At 40.6% G+C, this 20,767-nt stretch overlaps 1 protein-coding gene across 1 annotated transcript in view; it reads left to right on the forward strand.

The window, feature by feature from the left end:
- Window positions 1–4,497: 4,497 nt before the first annotated feature.
- Window positions 4,498–20,767, forward strand: part of SLC13A4 (solute carrier family 13 member 4) — a 59,216-nt gene continuing 42,946 nt past the window's right edge. The window contains exons 1-2 of the mRNA XM_072652635.1: window positions 4,498–5,442; window positions 12,171–12,299. Of these exons, the coding sequence (XP_072508736.1) occupies window positions 5,344–5,442; window positions 12,171–12,299 (228 nt within the window). The 5' untranslated portion in view covers window positions 4,498–5,343. The remainder of the gene's footprint in view (window positions 5,443–12,170; window positions 12,300–20,767) is intronic.

Raw genomic sequence — 20,767 nt, forward strand, 5'->3', positions numbered from 1 at the left:
TGGATCCTTGGGCATGTAGAAAGGTTTGCCTTGGCAAGGAGATGGCCACTTCGTGATGTAAACAGAGGTAAAGGAAGAGATAGTTGTAGAAGGCATCTGGGTGATATGAGACAACAATGAGAGGAGAGGGAGCTCTTCACAAATGGCCTTATTTTTTTTTTTTCAGTAGAATAGGGCTCTGCCATGTAGGTTGGGCTAGCTTTTCCAAAGGCCCTACTCCATGAAGATTTGGCTAGTTCTTTTAAAGGTCTTATAACTTTCCTTAAGAGCTGAAGCTTTCTTTGATTGGCTAAGGCGCTTGATTCAGACTGCTGACATGGGTCACCTGAACGGAGAAGACACAAGGAGATCCACCTCCTTTCTGAGGCTTTTTGACCTCAAATGAACAGTATGACCAAGACCAAGAAGCTGTGCTCAACTGAATCAGTATGGCATCCTCACTGCAACCAAAGCTCTAGATACATGCTATTATTTACACTGGATGTCAGTGGAGTACCTTGGACTGTTGGAGGCTAAGACATAGAGCCAATGACGCTGAATGAGGCTGCCACTTCAGGATTAGTGGGGATGGACCATGGGACTGGTGACTTTCCCCTGATCTTCTGTACCCTCCCCTGCTGCCTCTCTTAGATCTCCATCAACCCAACAAATTTTGCTATGACTTATGAACAGGATGGAGACTCTAAATAAGAAAAGTAATTTATATTTCTTGTTGTTGTTCAGTACTGTCCAATTCTTAACCCCATTTGGAGTTTTCTCGATAAAGATCCTGGAGTGGTTTGCCATTTCCTTCTCCAGCTCATTTTTCAGATAAGGAAACTGAGGCAAACAGAGTCAAATGACTTGCCAGGATCACACAGTTAGTAAGTATCTGAGACCATATTGAAATGCTGAAAGAGGAGTCTTCCAGATTCCAGAGCTAGCTCTCTATCCTCTGCATCCAATTTACATTTTCCACCCATCATCTCAAACAGGGATTCAATAAACACTTTATGGCCAGGCCTGGGGTGACAATAAACCTGACCTCAGCTTAATTATGTGATTTATTTCTTAGTCATTCTTAGGTGGCCTTAAGGGATTTCTCTAATGGGAACCAGTAAGACAAGAGATGTAGAAGGGTGGTAGTGTCTGCCTTTTCTCCAAAGGACTTGGAAATAGGACCAAGGGGAGACAAGTGTCTAGGAAATATAAATATAAAAGAAAATTCAACTCAGTATGATAAAAAAAAAAAATCAAAGACTCACTATGTTCTAGGCACTGTGCTGGGTTCCACAAATACTAAGAGAAAAAAACAACTAAATACTCCCAGACCTCAAGAGGCTTGTGTTTGACTAAGAGACGGGGAGAAGAGAGACACGTACAACAGGTTATAGTTAAGGAAACACAAAACAGACTCAAAGTCAGAGAGAACACTAACAACTTGTGAAATCAGGAAACATTTTTAAATAATCATAATCATAGCAACGATAATAGAATTTACATGGTGCTTGAAGGTTTGCCACGTCCCATAAAAATATTATCTCATTTATCCTCACAGCAACGAAGGTGCTATTATTATCTCCATCTGACAGATGAGAAAACTGAGGCAAACAGAGTTTGAGTAACTTGTCCAGGATTACATAGCTGAAAGGAAGGCATTTGAGGCTGGATATGAGCTGATCCTTGAAAGGAGCTAGGGATTCCAATAGGCAAAAGGGAGAAGGAATGAAGAGGACATATATGTATAAAAATATTTATATCAGCTCTTTTCCAGGGGTAAAGAATTAGAAATTGAAGGGATGCACATCAATTGGGGAATGGCCAAATAAGTTGTGGTATGTAATTATGATGGAATACTATTGTACTTTAAGAAACGATGAGCAGGATGCTCTTAGAAAAACCTAGAATGACTTGCATGGGTTGATACAAAGTGAAATGTACTGGCTACAAAGTAACAGTAACATTGTCAGATGATCAGCTGGGAATGACTCACCTAATCTCAGCAACACAACAATCCATGACAGCTACGAGGGACTTATGATGAAAACCACTATCCATCCCCAAAGAAAGAACTGATGGTGTCTGAATATAGACGGAAGTAACTCTGGTGGGTTTTTTTTTCCATTTTCTTTATTTTTCTTGATTTTTTTTGGTCTGTTTTCTTTCACAACATGACTATCATGAATATGTTTTGAATGACTACACATGTATAACCTATAGTGAATTGCTTGCCTTCTCAATGGGGATGGGAAAGGAAGGAGGAAAGGAGAGAATTTGGAATGCAAAGGTTTAAAAACAAATGTTAAAAACTGTTTCTACATGTAACTGGGGGGAAATTAAATATTAAATAAATATATCAAAAAAAGGAGAAGGGGGAACACTCAAGGCACAGAGTCAAGAGATGGTGTGACACGTACAGGGAATACCTTGTCTAGAACACACTTTGTGAAGGGAGACAAGTTAGTGAAAATCAAGATGTTTTATTTTTCCCATATACGTTCAAGAGCCCCTTGAAATTCATCCACAGATCCCAGATCTGCCAAAGTCTTGTAATGAATAGGAGATTGAATGAGTCCTTTCTCAACACTCTTCAATAATTCTTTTTTCCTCCTCTTCCACCCACACAGACTAGCTCTATCCCATCCCTTTCCTTCCTTCAGCAGCTCCTTACCTGGATTCCTCTGTCTTCAAGATTAAGTAAGAATTACCAGGAATAGTCTCAGCCTCCTAACATATGGTCCTTCAAATGCTGACCACCCACTCTAACCAATGAGCCATAAAGTTAATGAAGGCATTTACTTATTACATGCTTCCTCTGTACTAGGTACCAAGGCAACTAATGTCTGGGGATATAAATCCAAGCAAACAAGCCAATCCTTGACCCACAAGGAGCTTACAATCTAATGAGGGAGATGCTAAGACATTAAGGCAACTTAGAAAGTAGGAGGGGGAATATGTGTGGGGCAGTACATCATATGAACATGACCTGAAGTGTTACAGTGGCATGCTAATCGCCAATATTAGGCGAAAGCTCCCCTCTCAAGGCCCAGACTCCCAAGGTCAGAGTCCAGGATCTTCTGGGAAGAGGACTAAAATAACAGCCCAAAGGGAGAGTCAACATGGTTTGGAAATGTCTGGGAAAGGGTCGTAGAATTTAGAGCTGGAATGGAGCTTATCTTGTCCAACCCTCTTATTTTACAAATGAGCAAACTAAGACCTTGAGGATGAAACAATTTAACCAGTTACACACAAGTAGTAAGCAGGAGGGCCAGGGTTTGAATACAAGTTCATTGACTTGCCAGGGATGTTATAAAGGGGGATTCCTGCTGACTTACAGTTTAGACTAGATGACCTCTGCCTTCATTCTTCTCCAGCTGACTCATCTCTACTGGTCTTTCTCTGTCATCCCTGGACAACAAGTACCTTTTTTCCTGATTACACACACACACACACACACACACACACACACACACACACACACACACACACACACACACACACACTTTCAGTAAGCTGCCTGGGGGCAGAGAATATCTGCTTCTATTTGTATTTCCAGTGTTAAGCACAGTGCCTGACACATAGTAAAACACATAGCATTTACATATAGCAAATGTTTAATAAATGCTTGTTGACTGACTGACTGACTTCCAGCTTGGAGACAACATGATCAGTATGAATTACCTCTTCACTCCATTGCAGTATGGTTCCATCCAATTCTTGGGTCAGAAGGGATCTCCAAAAACTAACCTGCTAAAAACCTAACAGAGTCTGCCATTCTTCACAAGAAGATTCTGAGAGTCTCCCTAATGGACTCTTTCATCCTGATAGAAATCTCTTTTACTGCAAGGGCAGCCCAATTCCTTTGATGGGACCTCGGAAGAGACATAGAGGGGACAACCAACTGTCATCTATAGAACAAGGACTCACTGACTTGGAGAAAGTTGGAACTTGCTCAGTCTCAGAGGAAATCTTTCTGATTTACAATAGGGCTGTATCACAACCCCCAAATCTCAGCTTCCAAACACTTTTACTGCCATTGGCCATTTGTTCCCCCAGTTCTTAGGTAACACATGTCTCACTGTGCCTGGACCTGAGCTCTTAACACATCTTCCAAAGGACTTTGTTGCCTACAACTGGACTGAGGGGTATGTGATACCTCCGAAGGGAAGTTCTAAGCCCATACCTTCAAACCAGAAAACAGTGTTCATTTGGAGAAGTGGCATTATGTTGAGCAGGAGGAAGAGGATTGTTATTTCTGCCCTTGGAATGTTACAGAAAGGTATTAAAAATAAGCTTTGCCAGTTGCTACTATTTTCCAAAGTCAGCAGACACAGGGACCTGCTGTGACCAATCAGGAGAAGCCTTGAGCAAGAAAAGTTAGGTCATTCTTTGAAACACCCTGATTGGCTTGGGGTGTTGGGGCAGGGCCACAATCCTCTTCCAGGCTTCTCATAGGTAGATTCAAAGCAAAGGAGGGTCCCCAATAGCTTTTTATCTTGCTCCAGAAAGGAATGTCTTCAGGGATTTCTCTGGGAGGCCTTGGCTCAGGAAGTAGGGAAAAGGTAAATTCTAAGTAGGAAACTGATTTGAAGGGGAAGAATTTGAATCTAGCATGGTGGCAAGTCCTAGAAGAAAGAAAATCGGCCTTATCTGAAGTTATCATCTTGCTCCATCGAGCTCTGGTCTTTCTCATTTGTTTGGTTGCTTAAAGAGAAGGAGAGGATAGATTTCATAGCACCAGAGAGAACAGAGGTAGCTGAGGGAGACTGGACTCTGAAAATAACCATCAAGGGAAGTGACCAAGAGAAATCACAGTGTTCTCAGGCTTTCTTTACAAAGAATAATAATAATTTCCCCTGTGATTTTCCTAGAGTCAGACTTAGAATTAACAAAAATTTTTAAATAACAAAAACAACTCCATGGAAGAAAACACTTGCTAAAACGCTGGGACCAAGTTATAGGATTGTCCATGCTAATTCACCCAAGCCAAAACAAAGACAGAAATCACTATGTCCCAGTTTGTAATCCTTGGCCAATTCCCTTTTCCTGCTCAGAAAACCCTGCTCATCAATCCCACCTAAAGGATTCGAAGTCATAGACACCTGGCTACTATTTCTTGGTCTTTTTTTTTTAATCAGAGTGAAGGAAGAGTCCCCCCTAAACTCTATTGCTTCAAAGAGGGTGCTACTGTAAAAGGGAGACAAGAAATATTTCAGGTAGTGGTACTGTTTGTTTTCTCTTATTTTTTTTAACTGGAGAAGAGAGGGAGAAAGTCAGGTTTCTTGATAAGGGCAAAATAAAGCTGAATTTTGTTCAGGAGGAGAGTAAGCAGGTCAACAAGAGGGCAAGGAGGAAGAGTGGACAATGGCCTTTCTGAAGGAATTGCTTAAAGTGAGGAATTTGCTGCTGGTCGTCTTTATTCCACTTCTGCTTCTGCCTCTACCGATTCTGCACCCCAATAGTGTAAGTATCTCATTTGTTTCCTCCCTCCAGTGTCAACATGAGCTACAGCTGCATGGGGAATGGGAGAAGGAGTCACCATCTGTCAGAGGGAGGAAAGTTAGAACCCACGGATGCTTTTGTAGCAACTAGATGAGATCCACTACTTGAACTTTTGACCATTCCTTTGAAGGAATGACTGATTTGCATTTAGGGGAGAATGCTAAAGAATTCCCCAACTTGAAATGGCCATTCTTACCACCATAGCCCTCTTTGTCTGTGCTATCAGCAGTGAGGTCACAGAGAGAGGTCAAAGAAAAGAGATGGTTTGAGATGAAGAGATAGAAAAAGTCATTCATTTCTATAAGATAGCATCTTTAGGGGCAGGAAATGGGGACCCTTTACAAGGTATAGAAATGGGTAATGATATTCATCTGTAAAATGAGAGAGCTAAGCTAAGACAGACTCTGAGGCCTCTTCCAGGGCTAGACCCTGTAACTAACGATGAATTTAGAACTATTGGGAATTATCACATGGCTGCCATGTGGTATAGTGGAATGCATAATGGTCCTGAAGTAAAAGAACTTGGGTTCAAATCCCACCTCTGAAGCTTTACTACTTGTGTGACCTTGGGCAAGTCACTTACCCACTCCTGTGACTGAGTTACCTCACCTGCAAAATGAGGGGCTTGGACTAGATGGCTTCTGAGGTTCCTTCCAACTTTAGTGCTACGATCTACAGGGGCAGACTACACCAGGAGTCTGTAACCACTTCTGTGTCATGGATCCTTTTGGCAGCCTATGGACCCATTTTCAAAATAACCATAAAATTCATAATTAAAGAAATACTAAATTTCAGTTCAAGGTAGGTGAAAATAAAGAAGTATTTTTTTCCCATCCAAATTTAAGGACCTCCGAAATGTCTCCTTAGACCCCAGGTGAAGAACCATTGCCTAGGCCTTCTAATGAATGGTGCTGATGTAGTGAAATGGAGTAGAACAGTCAGCTTGGTATCAGGAAAAGCAAACCAGACTTGAAGCAATTGGATTCAAATCCCCCACCAGCTACTTATTACCCTGGTAACCTTCAGCAGTCTATGTAGGTTGATTTTTAAAATAAAATGACTGGAATAAATTACTTCAAAATTCCCTCCCAGTTCTAAACCTTATGATCTTGTATCTTGCTATGACAGTAAATGACAAGATTTAGATTTCCAGGACCAAGCTCAGTTCCAGTAAAGTTTCTTGGGCCAGTAGGCCAGAGCTGAGGAATCCATTTCTATGGCACTTGGGTGACAGAGGGCCCCAGAAAGCCAAAACTTCATTGGAATTCTTACTCTGGAGGACACTGCAAGACAAATATCGAGTGTGTCTTTGTGCCCTGATCTCAGGCGCATGATTCGTTTGATTATTTTTGTTCTATGTGGATTTCCCCTCTGTGCTCTTGGAAGCAAAGAAACAAAATACATGGACTAACTAATGACACATTCAAAAACAAAGAAGATCCCCAAGTCCCTAGAGCGTGACCTTGACTTCCAGCGGGGTTCATGGAATCAGATCAGTCGGCATCCTCTGAGCAGAGATTGTTTTGGCTCCCCATGTTGAATTCCTCTCAGACTTACCCCTTGCCTCTCCTCCCCAGCCACCCCCTTCTCCTTCCCTCTCCAAACACAGACTTTGGTTCTATAGTCCTCAGTAAGCTGTGACTTGATAATTTCCATCAAACTGGTCCAACCCTTTGAGATATCAGATATGAGAGAAGGGTGGAAAAAAACCAAAAAGAACAAAAAAAAAAGCACCTTTTGCTTAGCTATAATAACTTGGTCCCTAAGATTAAGCCCAGAAAAAAAAGTTAAATAGAGGAGATTAGGATGGTTCTCTTGGAAACAAGCTAGCTTAAATCATTCAGTGAATGCCCCCAGAGAGGCAGAGAGAAGCTGATTAAGGTTTGGCTGATATTGGCTAGCCAAGGATCGTGCTCAAACTTTTCATACCTCCACCTTCCCCATGTCTCCTTGCTGCCACTTTGTTTTCTATTTGAATAATAGCTCCCACTTAAATGACTCTTTAAGGTTGAAAAAATCCTTTCCCCACAACAACTCCGTGAAGTAAATAGTGCAAATATTATTATCAATTTTGCCAATGAGGACACTGAAATGGTTAAAAAACCAAATGACTTGCCAAGCATGTGCCTGCACAGCTAGTGTCTGGGGTAGAACTTGAACCCTAGGGCTCCTGACTCCAAATCTAGTGCTGTGTCCCCAGATGCCTCTCTTTAATCCAAATGTATTTGGGGAAAAAGAAAAGAAAAAAGGTGGAGATGGAGGAGGGGAATGTCATGGGAATCTGTCAAGATGAAATTAAATTGTAGTTGCTCAGTCATGTCTGACTCTTTGTGACCCCACTTGGGGTTTTCTTGGCAGAGATACTGGAGTCGGTTGCCATTTTCATCTCCAGTTTATTTTATAGATGAGGAATATTGAGGTAAACAGGGCTAAGTGACTTGCCCACAGTAGTACAGTAAGTGTCAGGTCAGATTTGAACTCAGGGAGATGGTCTTCCTGACTCCAGGCCCAGCACTCCATCCACTATGCCACCTAGCTGCCCTGGAGTCTTTTGGCCCTTTGCCAAGAAAACCCCAAATGGGGTCATAAAGAGTGGAACACAACTGGATCTATTGAAAAAATGAAATGAAAGGGGAGCTATTAAGAATCTCCCCAGCTTCATGTGTAGGTCACTAGAAACTTCTCTCCAGAAGGAAATCATTCTCTCCTTCCAATACAACTTCATAGTTTCTTACATTTCTGTTCAAGGGAGTAGCCATCATGGGAGATGGTATGGTCTAATGGAAGGGATATTGGATGTTGTTCTGGTCCCAGCTATACCCCTTAGTCGTTATGAGATCTCAAGCAACTCACTTAATTTCTCCATATTTCAGTTTCCTCAACTATAAAAGAAAGATAATAATACTTTCTGTGTTTACCTCATAGTATTGCAGTAAGGATCAACTGAATATAAAGTCCATTGTAAACTATAAAGGGTTCTACAAATGTCACCTATGAATATTATTAGTCAAAAGCGCTCTAGGGCTATATTAGTTCATTCTTTAGCTTCAACTTGTAATGTCTAATTTTTCTGTGACCTATAGTGAGCTGAAAGAGAAGTCTTCCAGAAGCAAAATGTGATTTGTGGCAGATAGGATGGGAGTAGGTAGAGCTATTTTATCTGTGCAATTTTGTTGCCCAGAACATACTGCAAAATAAAATAAAATAAAAAACAGGCTCAAATTTGTCATGCAATTTATAATTTAAAAAATAATAGAGGTAATTCCATTAAATGGGAGTGGAAATTAGTTACAATAGTGGCTCACAGATGAGTGTTATTAACAATGCTCAGGGTCTGATAATTTCTATTTCAATTAATTATTCTGGAGGAGAAGAGGAAAAGAGATTAATGACCCCCTCTAAATTTCAATGCCCTGAGGTAAGACATCAGTTGCTCAGCCCTTGTTATAGTTCTGGAGCTGGGAGAGCATATGCACACTAAAGGCCAGAAGGCAGAGAGGCTTTGACATTGAATTTATGTTCACTACGACAATTAAAAGTAGGGAAAGAAAAGGAGAGAAGAAAAAGATGGGAGAGGAGAAGAACTAGGGAGAAAGAAAACAGAAGAGATATGAAAGAGGAAATGAGGATGATGAAGCAAGGTGGGAAAAGAATCCCCAGGGAACCTTTGTTTTGCCCAGTTTTCAGATGATTTGTGAGTTTTGGTTCTAGGTCCTCCGCTTCCCAAACTCTAGCTTGTCCTCTCCCTTATATTCTTTGACTTCTTAAAAAATGTTCATGTTTTTAAAATCTCTATTACTTCTGAGAGATGTTGTTCTTTAGAGCCTTAATTCTTCCTTCAACCTGGACTGCATCTCAGGAAAATAAAGACAGCATTAGTATTAATACTTAGTCCTTGAATCCCCAACTGGATTTGATTGCTTGATCTGCCTAAGTCCCCAGGGCACTTGAAACTGCTACTGAGCCCAACCATGGTGGTCTTAAGGGTGACACTTAGGGCCATTCCCAGAGACCTTCCCTTTATCTCTGACTCACAAGTACATAAGAAGTAGGAACCCAGAACCTAATTTTATGTGGAAAAAAGGGAGAGGAAGAGGGACTGACTTTTATAATCAGCTTAAGTGTTGTTATTAAAGTCATTACAGTTGTGATTGGTGTTTTCTTGGCAAAGATACTAGAGTAGTTTGCCATTTCCTTCTCCAGCTTATTTTACAGATGAGGAAACTGAGGCAAACAGGGTTAAGTGACTTGCCCAGAGTCACACAACTGGGAAGTGTTTGAGGCTGGATTTGAATCAGGTTCTCCTGACTCCAGGTCCAGTGCTCTATCCACTGTGCCATTCAGTTTAAGAAACTTCCCCAAAATAAATACAATAACTGAGTTTTGTGAAGTTAAACTCAATTTAACCCAAACACAATTTCAGAAGAGCCGCCTTTATTTTGCCAACAAACTGAGCTAGTTTGCAACTGCGTGGCACATTATCTAAAGAAGCATTTCAGATCCTCTGTGAATTTTCCTTCTTAGCTCTCTCAGAACTCCTTTAGAATGATGTGATGGAGGGAGTCCCATACTTGGAGTCAAAAGACCTAGGTTAGGGTTTCATTTCTGCCACTTATTTTCTGTGTGACCTTGAGTAAATCACCCACCTCCTCACACTTATTAATCAATCAATCAACATTCATGATGTTATTACGCTATCATGTGCCTGTTATATGCCATGCACCACCCTAAACCCTGGAGATACAAAAAGAGGAGACAGTCTCTGCCTTCAAGGAGCTCACAATCCAGAGGATAATGAGATGTGCCCTGTCTAAATAACTTTTTTTAAAAAATGAAGTCTTGCATTTCATTGTCATAGGGAACTCCCAATGAGTGAATTTCCTCAGCCCATGCTGCTAAGTATTAACTGCACCCCTTAGAGGGGCACTGAAGGAGTGAAAAAACTTATCCAAGTTCATACAGCCAGTATGTGGGATTTGAACTCAGGTCATCATGACTCTGAGGCTGGCTGGCTGTCCACTGTGATACCACTCTGACTCTCCAAAAAATGGTTATGAAGTTCAAAACAGCACATCTGTTCCTGGGTCTGCCCTGGGTGCCAAACAAAACTAGTCCAATTGCTCTTCCACATGACACTCAGGAATTCCATTAATTCAGATGGCATTCACCTGTGTGGTACAATGGCAAGACCTTTGGCTTGGGAGCCAAGGGGTTGGGGTTCAAATCCCAGTTCTGCTACCTGTGTAGCTTTAGCCTGTCTAGCCTCAGTTTCCTTACCTTGAAAATAAGTGGGATGAACCTATATATCAAATGACTTATACTCTTATGAGATGGGAAGGAGAGGGAAGGAGAGAGAAAATTTGAAACTCAAAATTTTATTTTAAAAAAATGAATGTTAAAAATTGTCTTTATGTATAATTGGAAAAAATAAAATTACTTTTAAAGAAAAGAAAAAATAAGGGGTCTTAATTGAATGACCTCTATGATCCCTTCCAACTCTAACTCTATGATGCTATGAACTTTCTCACTTATAATAAACCTTCTTTTTTCCCTGACCTGGTCTAGCTAAGCCTCTCAACAGTTTCGGGAGACAATAGAAGTAAGAAAGGACTATCTTGACTTTGTTTGATGAGGCACACAAAGTGTAAGTGAGTGGCCTACGCAGAGGAAGAACCCAGATAAAAACTCAGGCTGTCCAACTCTTAGACTGTGCATACACACACAAACCAGATTTGATGATTTTTCACAGAATTGACTGGTCTCTCCCATTTAAAATATTTAATTTAAAATTTAACTTCATTTAAAGTATTTTTTTGAAATTTTAAAACTTAGTTCAATTAAATAATTAGTAGTGAATACCCAAATATCCATAAGAAGTGGTATGTTTGTGAACGTAGCCTCAGGTCCCTTCCACATTCATAACCTCAGCCCATCTCTTCAGCCCACAATTTCTGGCTCTATTTGTTTCTCAAGTCCCTTATTCTCTGAGAGTTCTTATAACTGCTTTTCTACTTCAGCTCCCAGCACTCATGTGCTGTGTTTCTTTACATTCTACTCCTGGATCTCAGAATCATGAGATCTCAGAGTGAGCAGGGACCTCTGAGACCACCTAGCTCCACCTAAACTTCTTCATAACCAACAAGTGGCCATTCAGCCTTTGCTTGAAGACTTCCTCTGAAAAGGAACCCATTCCCCTTCGGCTTAGCGCTTATTATTAGGAAGTATTTCCAAATGACAAGAATAAATTTGCTTCTAAACAATTTCTGAGATCAAGCAGATCTGCTAGTATCCTCCAAGATGCCAGCTTAGCAGAGGGCATTAAGGCATGATGCCAATTTCCATAACATACAAAGACAAACTTAACACATAAGATCATAGATGGGATGTCTGCTGGAAGTAGGGACATGCATAGCCTCCTCCCACCAAAGTGTGGACCGAGGGTCAATGCTCCTGACCAAAAGACCCACCCCACCCACTACCAGATCCAAGTCTTCTACTAACATCATCTGTCTCTTTGACAGCTTTCGGTAGTGGATCCCAATATCAGTTTTTAAACCTGGTAGGCCCATGTGCCCGACCCACTGTCTCAGTCTGCCCTCTAGGCTGATCTTGCTTTCTAGGGAAGGGTTGACAAGGGAGCAGTGAGCGATGTTTGCTACAAACTAATCCCCCCATTTCCTCTCCTGCAGGAGGCTGCGTGTGCCTATGTCCTGATCGTGACAGCTGTATACTGGGTGTCAGAAGCGGTCCCACTTGGAGCTGCGGCCCTCGTACCCGCCTTTCTCTACCCTCTTTTTGGAGTCCTCCGATCCAGTGAGGTTAGACCCACATTACACTCTGCTTAAATGTCCCAGGTGGAGGGGAAAGTCCAGAATATTTCACAAATAAAACATACCCAGCTACCACTTGAGTGGTACATCTCTTTACACTCTGGGGAAGAAAAAAAAATCCACAGCTTTATTCAAGCATTTATTAAGCACTTACTACGTACAGAGTATGAGTAAACAGAAGCGCACACATAGGACTTTATAAGCTAGTAAACCTACTTACAATTGAGGTGTTCTGCCGTTCTCTTCTTTAATGATTTCAACAATAATGATCTAAAAAATGACCACACCCAAACCCAATCACTACTTTATTCTGCACAAGTTTACTCTATTTATATGATATGGCTTTGTGCTTAATGTTGTATTGCTATTGATTTTTTAAAATCTTTTTTTCATTTGTCCCTCTCACCCCATTATAGTGTAACCATCTCAGAAATGTGCTCTTTCCTTCATGTTTCTCTAAAGTGCTCACAACACAAGAATTGAGATGTAAATGCTCATTGATCATTTAATGAAGCTTCTCAGAATGCCTTGCAAATGACCCTACCTCCTCCATCTCAGGTTACTATATGGATCTTTCTTAGACTCATTCAACCTCAAATCATTGACTTCTTCTCACTCAGTATCCTTAAATTGTCACCCTTTTCTCTTTATGAGGCATTTTCTATGATCTTTGATGCAAATTGTTCAAGTTGGGTAAGTTTAAACATAGATATCTATGTTTAAATGTCAACCTAAGCCTACAGAAAGGAAAATAGAGTCAGATTCCAGAAGCAAAGGGAATGACAGTTTTCATACAAAGAATCCTAGAATCACATAGAATCTCAGAACTAGAAGAGACCTCAGAAGTCATCCACTCTACCTTGTACCTGACCAAGATTCTACTCTGAGGAATCAGTGACAAAAGGTCATTTGGCTTTTTGTCTGAAGACCTCCAACAAGAGCCAACCCACTACCTCCCATTTCACTTTTTGATTATTCTAACTGTTCAGAAGTCTTTGCTTATGTCAAGCATCTGAAAATCTGAAACTTTATAGCTTCAATTCTTTCTAATTCTGCCCTTTGGAGCTGAGCAGAACAAGTCAGTTCTCATTATTTCACATGACAATCCCGAAAGTACTCGAAGATAGCTATAGTGCCTCCTCCCCCAAACTTTTCCAGGGTAAATACTTCAATCTTTTCTTACAAGGTATGATTTCCAGGCTCTTCATTATCCTAGTTCACAAATACCCTGGCACTTTTAATCTTTCCTGGATTTAAAACTTTGTAAGGGAAAGCAGTACTGTCAAATTCAAAAAGAAATAGGACCACTAACCAACACATATGGATCACTGAAGGCCACATGATAACTGAGAAATCTATATGTCTTATTGAAGTTTTATTGTTTGGTTAAATATGAACCAATTATATTTTAATCTGGTTCAGGCTGCACTCTGGAGCATTTGGGCCATGTTTGACAACTCTGTTCAAGAAGGTCTAAGAAAAAATTTGCTACTGGACTTCATTCTTCCATTTCATTCTTTTTATTAAAAACTGTTAGCTTAGAAGTGGATTTTTTAAAATAAGCCAATATTTAATTAAATAGAATAAAAATTTTTATCTCACTGTAAATAGGACAGAAATTAAACACATGTCCTAGGCTTAGAAGAGAGATGTGGCCCAAGGACTCTGAGGAAATGGAAACTTGCAGGAAAAAGTAGATAGGTCAGGTTCTGAATGCTACAAAGAAGTTGCTAGGCAACAGTTCCACAAAGGATCAATGATCATGAAGAGTCAAGAAGGTCAAACCAATAAGGGATGAAGGTAGAGCCTGTAGTAGCATCTTTGTAAGGCAAGGTGGAGAGCTAGAGATGGTGCTTTTCAAAGGTAGAAGAAGAGAGCTATTGGGATAAAGTAAAAAGGCTTCTTCTCTCCTTAGAAATGCTGAAATACTCATCTCACTGGCAAGGGTAGAGTGGGAGGAGGGCAAGAATCACAAAATAACCAGCACTGATTAATCAGCAACTGGTAGACTGGTTAACTTGGCTTTCACTTTGTTGGTTAATGCACAATGCCAATGAAACCAAACATGGGTTTAACTTTTGTATAAATAAGCTTGTTAACTTCACAAGGTGAAATCAGTTCCACAGCCATAATGCTCTTGAACTCTATCCTCCTAATGCTAAATGTATGACTTTGGAGAAAGTCTCTGCTCCAGTCAAACTAGCCCATGTGCTGTCTCAGTAGCAGTCTTTGTCTTTACCAGCTCAGTTCAATTCCACCAACTCAGTTTGATCTTTATCAGCTCAATTCAACTCCACCAACTCAGTTCAGTCTTCACCAGCTCAATTCAACTCCACAAACTCAATTCAGTCCTTACCAGCTCAATTCAACTTCACCAACTCAATTCGGTCTTTACCTGTTCAATTCAACTCCACCAACTCGGTTTGGTCTTAACCAACTCAACTCAGCTCCACAAACATTTAGGGATACAAAAACAAAAGGAAAAACCAGTTCCTGCCCTCTCCTTATTGTCTACATTTCAACCTCCATCACAGCAAATGTCAATAGTTGGTATGAAAAATACCTAAAGGTTTTAGTTGTTGACTAAAAGCTCAACATATCAACCAAAAAAGCTAACTGTTCTTAGAACATATTACAAGACGTTTAGTGTCCGTAAGAGCATAGAGAGATCACAGAGTAGTAGATCAAAGATTAACTTCAGAGTAAAACTTCTTAATCTGGGGTCCATAGACTCCCAAGGAGACTAGAGATGTCTTTCAGGGGTCCATAAATTTAAGTGGGAAAAAATGACTTCATTATTTTCACTAACTTGTAACTGAAATTTAGCATTTCCTTTTTTTTTTTCACAAACTTTACTTTGGCAAGAGGTCCACAGGCTTTACCAGACTGCCAAAGACTGAGAAAAAAGGCCTGGTTTCCGGTCCCCACTCTAACACAAAACAGTTGTGTGACCTTAGCAAATAGCAAGTTCTCTGTGCTCCAGACAATACTCTAAGACTTGTAAGTTATAGCATAGTTGCCTTTTGGATCTCCTTACACAAGAGGAGAAATAGATCTGTAGAATAAAAGCATCCAGAACAAGGGAGGCAACAGTCCCATTGTACTCTACAAGTATTAAACCATTTCTAAAGTCATGTGTTCCTTTTCAGGTGCCACATTTTTATAGAGACATCTATTAACTGGAGCATGACCAAAGGAAGGCAATGAGAATGAATGAGAATGGTCAAGGAGTCTCCTAATGATGTTGTATGAGGATTATCTGAAGGAACTGGGAAAATTCGATCTAGGAAAAAGATGTTTTTAAAGATGGCTTTTGGAGAGGGGGTGGAAAGCAAGGGACATGAGTGCTGCCTTCAGCTTGCATGACTGTCGTTGGGAAGAGAAATTAGATTTATTCTATGTAGTTCCAAGAGTGCAGAATAAGGCTACAGACAGGAAGTTCACAGAAAGGTATATTTTGAGTGAACCTTTTCACAGTTAATACTATCTCAAAAAAGATCTCTCTGTGGGTTGAGAGGTTATATCAGATAACTGCTGAAATCCCTTCCAGTTTTTAAGGTCTATGATTTTATCATTTTGAGTATCCATACAGATACAGATATGTATATATGTGTATGATCACATCAGTGTGAAAATCCTTTCCAAAGAAGCAGATTGTATTCATGCCTCTCCTTACTGTGTGACTCTAAACCAGGCCTCCAGGCCACATGTGACTTCTTAGGTCCTTGGGTGCAACGTCTTTTGACTGAGTCTAAGTTTTACAGAACAAATCCTTTTATTAAGGGGATTTGTTCTGTGAAGTTTGGATTCAGGCAAAAGGTTGCATTTGAGGACCTACATAAAGGGTCACATGTGGTCTGGAGGTCAGAGGTTCCCTGCCTCTGCAGTCTAATCTATGTCGTCCAACAAGCTGGAATAGGGTCTTCCTCACCTTCTTTTAATATCACAAAGATACCAGTAGAGTCCAGGTACTATCCATCAATAATCCTTTGCTCTTGCCATGTGACTAGCCCATCTTTTCTGTCCATACATTCCCTTCATCCCATACTTATCCACACTTCCCCTTCATAAGTCTTGGTTTATCATGGTCTGCTCCCACTCATGATATGCCTCTTCATTGTCTTCTCATTTTCAATTCAATAGAGCCTCTTGGGGGTTCCATGTGTTCACAGTCATATAATGCCACCAAGAGAATATCAGTATTAAAAAGAGTTCTAGGTCATTAAAAGAATTTTTCAATCTCCTAAAGGCAATCCAGCCTTCTCCCTTCCTACATAATTCTAAATGTAAGTTAATTCTAACAACAAAATTTATATAGCTTATGCTAAATGCTTTACAGTTAGAATCGCACTTGATCCTCACAACAATCCTAGGAGACAGGTGTTGTTATTATCCCCATTTACTATATAATAATAGTAGCTAACATGTATAAGGTGCTTACTATGTGCTAAGTCCTGTGCAAAGCACTTTACAATTATCATTTCAACTTGAATCTCTCTATAATCTTAGGAGATAGAGTCTATTATTATATTCACTTTACAGATGAAGAAACCGAGGCAAAGAAAAGTTAAGTGACTTGCCCAAGGTCACACTACTAATAAGTGGCCAAGACCAAGATAATACGATTACATTATCATACATAGTACTGCCTGTGCTGGGTCTGCTCTCTCATTTTTCTGTATCCTTCACCCTTGGGCCATCAGCTGTAAATTCTCACTGCAGTCACTAAGTAAAAGATCCCTTTCTGGTTTATTGCTTTTTAATCTGTCATGGGATAGGAAACTAGATAATTGAGCCTATTGCAAACTGTGATTTAATTAGGAGAAAGTTGTCCATAAATGATAAGCTAATGGCCTCTACTAGGGAGTAAAGTGAGGGGCTTTAATGCCTGCGCTTTGACAGCTATTTTTAGTGCTGAAAAGTGTCAGGAATGACCTCTTCTAAGCATCCTAGCCCTCCCTACCTGGTACTCCTCCACTCACTGCACTGTTCCCAGGGGCCTTTTCCTGCCATCCCGAAGGCAACCTTCAGCTAGTGATAAATACTATTGTTACAGCAAGGAGGGAAACATCCAAAGCTAGATCTGAGATAGCAAAGTGGCCCGAGCATCAGGGTTCTTTATTCTGTTCACATGCATCTTCCTTTTCTGACTGCTTGTCCTAACTTAGAATTTTCTTCCTTGTCTAACCCTGAGCTACTTGGGGAATTAACTTCTACCCTGGCAACTGGCCTTAACTTTCTGCATACCCTGACTATATTCTTAACTTTCTCTAAACACAATCACTGTTAACAGTGTATCACTTAGAGACAGTCCCCAACCTTCCACCCAGCATGATAACATAACTTAGACCCAAACCTTAGACCCCAATGTGAATTCTAGAGAGAAGCGCAACATGGTTACAGTTTATGATGACTCCCTACGAAACTCCCTACCAAAGCTTTTAAAGGGTTCCAGATGAAGCAATGATCAATAAGGGATAGGGATTTGATCTATGACTTTATTAAAACAGGAAAATTCTGAATGAAGAAACTCCCTCCGTACAAGAGGACTGGCATTTGTAGTCTTAAAGAGTTGTCTAAAGCAATGAGAGGTAAAATGTTTTGCCCAAAGTATATGTTTTAGGGGTAACACTTGAACCCAGATCTTTCTGTCTTTAAAGTTGGATCTTTATCCTTTATAGTATGTTGCTTCTCAATCATCTATAAAACTAAAGAAAAACACCACTAAATTCCTCCATCCATTCCAGGTCTATACAAAAAGGGGGCCTGAAGTCATCATGGTCTCCAATAAATAAAAGAACATGTGAGGTATCAGAATAGTGAAAAGAAAGAATTCCCTGGTCACCTTCTGAAGTACACCATTTGGACAACCATGTTTTCCATAGCTTTTAATCTGAGCTTGAGTTCTTGAGGGGGGAGATGTCATTGCTATGGACATGAACAAGCCACCTGTAGCTCCTCCCACATTCAGTACCTAGCCCTGCCCCACCCCTCCCCCAGTGCTTTGGTTTTCCTACTGCTGGAGCCCTTCAATGGACACTGAAAGAAATTATGGGCATTTATTAATCAATGCTTCCTGACATTCTAAACCTACCACTAACTGTATCCCTCAGAAAGGAGCCAGGTCACAGTATCCTTTTTCGGAGCTTTACTCATAACAATACCAACATTGTCTTTCTTGGATAGAGAAGATCTGAGTCCAGAAAGCCTAGAGAAGGTAGACCAGATGCCCCCAAACCTAACAGGATATTTGAAGATGGGGGATTTAAACCAGGAAACAGAAATGGTCCCCTAGTACCTGAACCACAGGAAACATTCAGAAGCACAGAATCTGTTGAGTCTGACAATACAGTGATTCCCATTCTTACAAGGACTCAACTCAACACCTGAAGGATGAGTTTGCTCAAACAACTACCAAGTCTCCAACCCCCAACAGTCTCAGGCATTTCATTGGTCTCTTTACAAATAACCCAAGAGCAAGTCCATGAGAATTAGGAAGAGTGCACATATCCACCTGACCCCCATTGGCTGTCAGGGGACTACATCATTAGCTAAGGAACCCATGTCAATAAGCATGACACATAATTGGATTTCAGAGATAGAAAACTGCGTTGTTGTACCCTCATTCTACATCTGTACTGCAGAAAGCCCAAGTAGCATTCATTTGAGTGCCTCGTAAAACATTCTCAAAAAAATGTTCCATCCTGAGCATGCTACATGATCCTTCTCAAGGACAGCAGAAGACAAGCCCAGCTCCAATCATACCATTAGCTTCCTAAATGAGGAATCATAATCCACACAGAGATTTGATGACAGGATCATAAATCTGAAATGAGAAGAAACCTTAAAATCCAATTCCCTCATTTTACAAATAAGGAAACTGAGGCCTGGGGGAGGTTAAGTGATTTGCCCAAGGTCACAGAGGTAGAAAGCAAATAAGAGTAAGTAAGTAAGAAGAGGGGCAGCTTAGGTGGTGCAGTACATGGAGTGCTGGCCCTGGAGTCAGGAGAACTTGAGTTCAAATCTGGCCTCAGATACTTACTAGCCGTGTGACCCTGGGCAAGTCACCTAACCCTGTTTGCCTCAGTTATCTCATCTGCAAAATGAGCTGGAGAAGGAAATAGCAAACCACTCCAGTATCTCTGCCAAGAAAATTCCAAATGGGGTCATGAAAAGTCAGATACAACTGAAATGATTCAACAACAAAAAAGAAAGAGGTAGGATATGACCACTGGTCCTTACTCCAGACACTGTGCAGCAACATATCCCTGATTCAATTACTAGACATTAATAGTTGGCATTTGTATAACACTCTAAGATATGCAAAATATTTTACTTATATTATCTTATTTGATCCTCACAGAAACCATGTGAGGTAAGCACTATTATTATCCCCATTTTACAGATAAGGAAATTGAAGCTTAGAGAGGTCAAGTGACCCTATCTAAGGTCAGAGAGCTAAATAAGTATCTGAGGTAGGATTTGAACTCAAGTCCGACTCCAGGGTCAGCATTCCGTCTACTGCACCACCTAAACTGCCCCACCTCTTGCTTACTTACTCTTACTTGTTTTGTGCTTTTTTTGCAGCTTTTTGTCCACTTCATTGTAGGTATTTATTAAATATTTATTTAGGTATTTATTAGGTACCTACAACAAACACACAAAAGCATGCTAATGGTAAAATGGGATAGCAGTCAGAAAGGACCAAAGTGCTATGAGGAAAATCAAGGAAGGAATGATCCCACTGGGATAAGAAGGATGAGGAGAAGGAACTGGGGTTAGGCAAGACATCAGTTGGGTTGAGACTTGAAGAAAGGAGGATTTTCAACAACTATATGTGGAAAAGTAGGGAAGTGGCATGAATAAAGACCTGGAAACAAAACAAGACCAGGACAATTGGGAACCAAGAATAAGCCAGCATGCATACTGTGGGAAGAAGAGTAGTGACCAGACTAGGCAACATTTAAATGCCAGGATCAGGAGTTTATACTTTAAGAAACAATGGGGAACAATGGTTTGGGGCGGAGAAATTATGTGATCAAGGCAGTGCATTATAAAGATGACTCAGGGAATTAGGTAGAAAAAAAATCTAAATGAGATAAGGGGCACCAGGTACTAGGAAGATACCAGAGTAGTGGAGAACAGGAACTAGACACAAGATATCGTGGAAGAATTTGAGAACATACTGGACATCAGGAGTGGGGAGAGGGAAGAGTCAAAGATGGCTCCACATGACCTCAATTCCTTCAAGAAGTCCAGAAAGGGGTCCCTAATCACCAGAAACTCCAGGAAACCATTCCCCTAGACAGCTCACACCAACCAGCCATTTGACTAGGCCCAGTTCACAAACCAGATCATTACAAAATCTAATGATCCTCTATCATAACCCTGCTCTGGGCACACTGCCTCCATGCTCAGCATCAGATGGCTCCACTGTTTAGTCAACCCATCTACTG

The sequence above is a fragment of the Notamacropus eugenii genome, chromosome 3 (assembly GCF_028372415.1).
Source record: "Notamacropus eugenii isolate mMacEug1 chromosome 3, mMacEug1.pri_v2, whole genome shotgun sequence".
NCBI classification, from domain to species: Eukaryota; Metazoa; Chordata; class Mammalia; order Diprotodontia; family Macropodidae; genus Notamacropus; species Notamacropus eugenii.